General features: G+C 40.5%; 1 protein-coding gene across 1 annotated transcript; it reads left to right on the top strand.

The window, feature by feature from the left end:
• The first annotated feature begins 4,509 nt into the window (after positions 1-4,509).
• Positions 4,510-5,931, top strand: LOC122573664 (leucine-rich repeat extensin-like protein 3). The gene is made up of 2 exons (XM_043740335.1): positions 4,510-4,527; positions 4,603-5,931. The coding sequence occupies exons 1-2, from the start codon at positions 4,510-4,512 to the stop codon at positions 5,929-5,931; spliced, it is 1,347 nt and encodes a 448-aa protein (XP_043596270.1).
• The last annotated feature ends 278 nt before the right edge of the window (positions 5,932-6,209 follow it).

The following is a 6,209-nucleotide window of genomic DNA, read 5'->3' on the forward strand; positions in this document are numbered from 1 at the left end:
CATCACGCGCGAATTCAACACTAAAGAAAAAAGCAAGAACATTATTGCTTATTATTATTGATACCGGACAACATGATTCTTGCCAAAATGTTATCGGAGGTGGAAAGAAAAAGGAACTGGAAGAAAAAACGTAAAAAGATAAAGAATGGAATGAATCGTCCACTGGCGAAATATCGAGTTAATATTCAGCCGAGTTTATCCATAAACATCGTTTAACTGCGCGTAACTTCACGAGTCACCCCGCTAGGGTCTCGGGTTCGGAAACCCGCAATTTCTACTGGACAAGCGCATTTTAGATGGGAATATTCGAGTTCGCAACACGTCGTACCGAAATATCGTCTCTTGGTATCTTTGATCATAATGAAATTTTACGAGGTTCATGGACCTGAAACAAGGATCGTGGCCTCTTTTACGCGGAGCATATTTAAGGGGTACTGATCAACGACGAGTGCAACTATGATTCTACAACGAAGACAATGTCACTGTATTCCGGAAAAGGATCTTGTCACTTCCGTAACTGATAATTTCTTCGTTTCTTGATGACAAAAAGTCACTTTAAAAGCGATATGCCGATATTATCGATTGGGCCTTCGAATTACAAAAAATATGGCACTTGGCGCGTACAATATGTATAATAATTCAATTACTATTTTGAATCAAAAGCCTCGTATAACCCCCTCTAATTTTACATCATCAACTCCGCACTCAATCCACCATTATAATTTCTTGTCGCTTTCATTTCACCACTCAATCCCAAAAAATTCGAACTAATGAGAAACCAAAATCACATTCCTGATTACACCAGTTTAATACACTGTTACTGAAAGTATGACACCACCATCGCTCACGCAGTGTGATTAGTTATAAACACTTTGATACGTAACATTTAGCAAGAATTATGGTGTAAGTCAAAATGCATCGATATCGGCAAAGCATTAGGACGGATTCTGGATGAATAACCAATAAAAATAATCATAAAAATCAAGACTCTAATATAATGAGTAAACGTATGTGAAATCGTATTATCTCGCAAGTATAGTTGTCATTGTTTCGTTTAAAGCCATTCAGACATAACAAACCTTATAGATACGTTCGAAGCGCTCTCAGCTCTCTTCGTTTTCTCGATTCCCGCTGTAATTGCGATGGTATCGTTTTCGAAGGAAATAAAAGAAAAAGATGGTTGCCTTCCTGGCCATCTGGCGCATGGAAACCTCGGTATTAGGCATCTTAGGTTCTCTCGTGGCAATGATCGCAGAGCAGTCGCTTGTGCCGTGAAGCAAATTATCCAAGTATACGGTATTTGAAATGAAAGTAGCTCGCTCATCTGTTTCACACTCGCTCTTCTCCATCTTCGATCCGTTTGGTGTTTACTTTTTAACTAGCTTTCGAGAACCGACGTCCCTTTCTTTCATCAGTCAGCCTGTCCGCCTTGGGTGGTTCATGGACCAGGCTACAATTCAGAGAATACTGTAAACAACTTCGTGTTGATTAATTCCTTCGTTGTGGACGAGGGTCGGTGGAGAGAAAGTTATTTGGGAAACTCTTTCCGCTGAGACAAAGGTGGAGAAGACACTTAAGAGTGTAGAAACGAAAATGAAGAGGATCGCGAAGATGCACGACTACTAAAAAGAAGAGGAAATGGAGTTATAAAAATACTTACTTAGAAAAATAATTTGACAATACGTTAAGAACAATTAAAACAAACATTTTTTTTATATCAGAACATAATAATTTTCTATGCGTTTACTTTTCGCAAGATACAAACTTTTATAAAAAGAAATTAATTGAAATGTGACTAAAAAAAATATACAGCCGTTAAAGGTACATATATATAAAATACATTTATTGCACACGAAGAACATTTTTTTGACACAAATTATGTATCACCACTCTTTTTTTTAATTTACACCTATACACGGTCCGTGCAGGCTTTCATTAAATGTAATAGTTTCTATGAATATATGACTGCGATTCCGCCGAATTAGAATACACATACATGTATCTATTTAGGTTCGCCGTTTTTTTTTTTTTTTTTTTAATAAACGGGATACACTTAAAATTACTACGCTTTCAGCGATCTCTGAATCCTTGTGGTTGATATACCTCGATATACTGTCATTATCAGTGTTACATTTTTTACTTAAATTCTACCTTACTAATCTCCATTTCAAATCAAAACTACGTATTTATTACAATTTCTATTCAATTGAAATATCTTACGTTTGACCGATCATTAGCTACTAATTAACTTATTGAAACGTACCCCGAGGCAGTTGAAAAAATTAAACTCAGAGATCGTCCTTTAAAATCGTGAGTGATATTAGATACAAATGTAATTATCGCGAGTTCCAGAGGACGTGGAAAAAAGGCGACCCAAAACGAAGAGGGAAAGAGACAAGAAAAAGTTATAATTACCAGGCTCACATTCGCGATTAATCATACGAATAACAGGTTCGAGAATAAAAATCACATTAACCTACCTGTCGGCCGATAAGTTTGCGCAAGAAGATTAACGAGCCTCGTCGTCGGTGTTCAGCGAAAGTGCACAAGCATTTCAATTTGTCGCGATGTTTCGGATCAACGTGCGCTGTTACATTAGCAAACTTTTACGCGTGCATCGCGTCAAGAGCATGCAAAGCACGATAGAAGTGCAAACGAAGGAAAGGTCGTACATCGATTTGTTTGTATGTGATTCGTTGTCATTATATGTACAACGAAACAACGTATTTCGACGATCGCGGACGTACGATTAACTTTCTCGTTTAATAAAATACCTTTTATATTTCATCGCTAGAAAACTTCGCTATATGAATTGGAAAAACTCTTATCCAAAAAATAATTTCTAGAAAAAATCGTACTGTTTGCATCGATCTAACAATTGTTCACAGTCTGCTTACGCAGCTGCTGTCTTATCGATTCTTTCGCGAAGATTTCGCTACGTTTTTGATGCTATGTCGACGTTGAACGCGATTTCGCACTGCGCTATACGATACAGAAATAAATACACCAGCTGTATTCGCGTTTACTGAATGAACCATGACAGAATCATAGGATTTGATTGGTTCGAGTAATCAAGCGACTACGTACTTTGAGCGCAGGAGACGTTCATACAGGTCCGAGGGTGAAGCGTGTTTTGTTACGACTCGCATGACGAAGTGATTGATGAAGTGGCGTGAACTTGCGTTAGATTGTAAATGTTGCCACGATTCATAAGATCTAAAAATATATATTAGCAATTATTTTCTACGAAAAACAATTTTTGTAACGTATAATTATAATCGTTCATTGAACAATCGATAAACTATTAGGCCGTCCGAAATGTTTCTTTCGCTCTATAAGGAAATAATGGATGTACATTTTCCGTTTTATATTATTTTATCGAATTACGTATGATCCATTTTGTTTTATCAAGATGAATATCACAACGTTCGACAGATTAGGTTTCATGTTTGTATACAGATGCGTTGTAAAAAACGTGTCTGTAAAAGAAAGACACTTTTCGGACAACCTAATACATTTACTTGAAAATTGTAATTGATAAAGAAAGATATCCATAGAAGGCAATGTAACCTAGGAAAATAAGCCATGAAAGCGTACCCTTAAATTTTAATATACGATACTAACATAGAAAATGATTTAACCCTTTCGCTTCGGGTGCTGCTTATAAGCGGTGACCACGCGACGATCGGCACCCCATATATCAGGCATACACCAGTGGCTTATGTATAGATCCTTGTTTCAAAATATATCATTCAGAATTATGTTACTAATCTTTACATATTAATATATTAACTAATTTACTTTTCATAATTAATTATATTAAACATTTTATCGTAAAGTCTTGTAAATATGTAAATATGTAATATATTACCTGTAATTTTGTAAGCCTTTTCATATTAAAGATGTAAATTATACTTATCATATTGGAGCAAAGATTATTTTATTATTGTTTTATTCAGCACAGTTGTTATTTAAGACTTAGAAAAACATTTATACAGCAATCACGCCACTGTGCGCATTTGTGGCGCGCGCCTCCGTACAGAGAGAGCACTTAGGCGGACTGGACTGCCGAAGCGAAAGGGTTAAACGCTTTATTGAAATACCGGGCGTACTTTTGGCCCTGATAGTTTTATATAAAATTCTTTCACAACCACGTGACTATGACGACACTGTGACGAATTAGACAAACTAGTATCCTTAGGTATTGCTACTAAATTATGCACTTCAAACTGCAACAATATAGCGTTCCTTCTCTCATTGTTCTTACACAACGAGAACATTGAGTATGAAAAGAGGAACAGCATGTTACAAAAACACCCTACTCAAGGTGTATAATCATCTTGCATGTAATAGTCCTCGGTGCAATTAGGACACGAATAATTTAATGACTAGCTCGCGAGTATATTTTATGAAATCTTATGAAATAACGCGGTTTTGCTAAACAACAATGGGAGATGTACGTATAAAAGGCGTTGACACTTTTGTATTCCTGCTATACGCGAGTTGATTATGCGGGCATTAAAATGGGTACGTAGTTTCTTGAAAACAACTCAATAAGTATCACTCTGTGTTTAAATATTCGCCAATTGTCCACATACGCAGTTGAGGATAGTGCTGTCGGTCAACTACGCCGCCGGAGAGGGTCTACGGACGGCTCGGCAAGCCGGATATACTTACAACATTCCCACGGTACCATTTACCTTGCCTGCACCTAATTACGGTCCACCGGCACCACCTCCTTCACCTCCGCCAAGTTATCCCTATTCCACCCCATTGCCACCATCTTCTAGGCCGGATTATTCTTATCCCGCGACAGCCCCTGCACAGCCGCGTTACTCATATCCTTCACCACCAGCACCTCCTCCGCCTCCTCCGCCTCCTCCATCTCCCCCTCGTCCTTCTCCAACACCTACTTATTTACCACCACCCCCGCCGCCACCACCACCTCCACCACCACCGCCGCCGCCTCCACCACCACCTCCGCCACCTCCGCCTCCACCACCACCCCCGACACCGCCTCCGCCATCATCTACTTCTTTACCGCCATCACCGCCGCCTCCACCACCACCGCCTCCGCCATCATCTACTTATTTACCGCCATCGCCGCCGCCTCCACCACCTCCGCCACCTCCTCCTCCAACACCTACTTCTTTACCGCCATCACCGCCGCCTCCACCACCACCACCGCCTCCAACACCTGCTTACTTACCGCCGTCGCCACCGTCACGGCCACCACCACCGACACTGTCACCACATCCGCCTCCTCTGCCTCCATCAGTGTCACCAACCTACTTGCCTGTCTCAACATCGCCTCCGTCAATACGAGTTTCTACACCAGCGCCAACTTATCTACCACCATATGGTCAGGAAATCCAACAACTTTCTCAAGCACCCGTCACTTACGCATCAAGCACCGCATCTGCAATGTCGTCCAATGCGGTTAAAATAATTGGACCAGTTGGACCAACGGTGAATAATTACGGAGCATCTAACGCAGCATCGTTTGCAAGTTCTTCGGCTTCTAGTCCGACATATGACTACTCGACAGCGCGTCCCACGACTATTGGATACAATTATCCTACGCCTGCTCCTCCCGCCAGCTATCCTGCCCCAGCTCCTCCACCTAGCTATCCTGCCCCAGCTCCTCCACCTAGCTATCCTGCTCCTGCTCCTCCGCCCAGTTATCCTACGCCAGCTCCTCCACCTAGCTATCCTGCTCCTGCTTCTCCACCCAGTTATCCTGCCCCAGCTCCTCCACCCAGTTATCCTGCCCCAGCTCCTTCACCCAGTTATCCTGCACCAGCTTCTACTCTGACTTCAAAGTATAGCTATTCTCCCATCTCTAGACCTAGTTATTCTGCATCCGCTCCTCCACGTAGTTATCACGTAGCACCACGTCCTGGCCCACGTTATCTACCTCCAGTCTCTTAGACTAGTTATCCTACACCAAAATCTCGACTTAGCTAATCTGGTTGAGGTCCTCGACCTAGTTACCTTTTTCCATCAGAATGATTATACCGTTATTTTGCTGTTATTTAGTATATCACCAGTATCCAGTTACCAAGTTATCCTGTATTATCGTAAAAATAATTGCAGATTCTTTCTCTTTCTATTTATCCTAAGGCTGCTTCCAGTTAGAATTATTCTTTATATACCAGCCTATTTATAATGCAATTATAGATGATATAAAATATAAAATATGTATTATT

The sequence above is a fragment of the Bombus pyrosoma genome, linkage group LG2, assembly GCF_014825855.1.
Source record: "Bombus pyrosoma isolate SC7728 linkage group LG2, ASM1482585v1, whole genome shotgun sequence".
Taxonomy (NCBI): domain Eukaryota; kingdom Metazoa; phylum Arthropoda; class Insecta; order Hymenoptera; family Apidae; genus Bombus; species Bombus pyrosoma.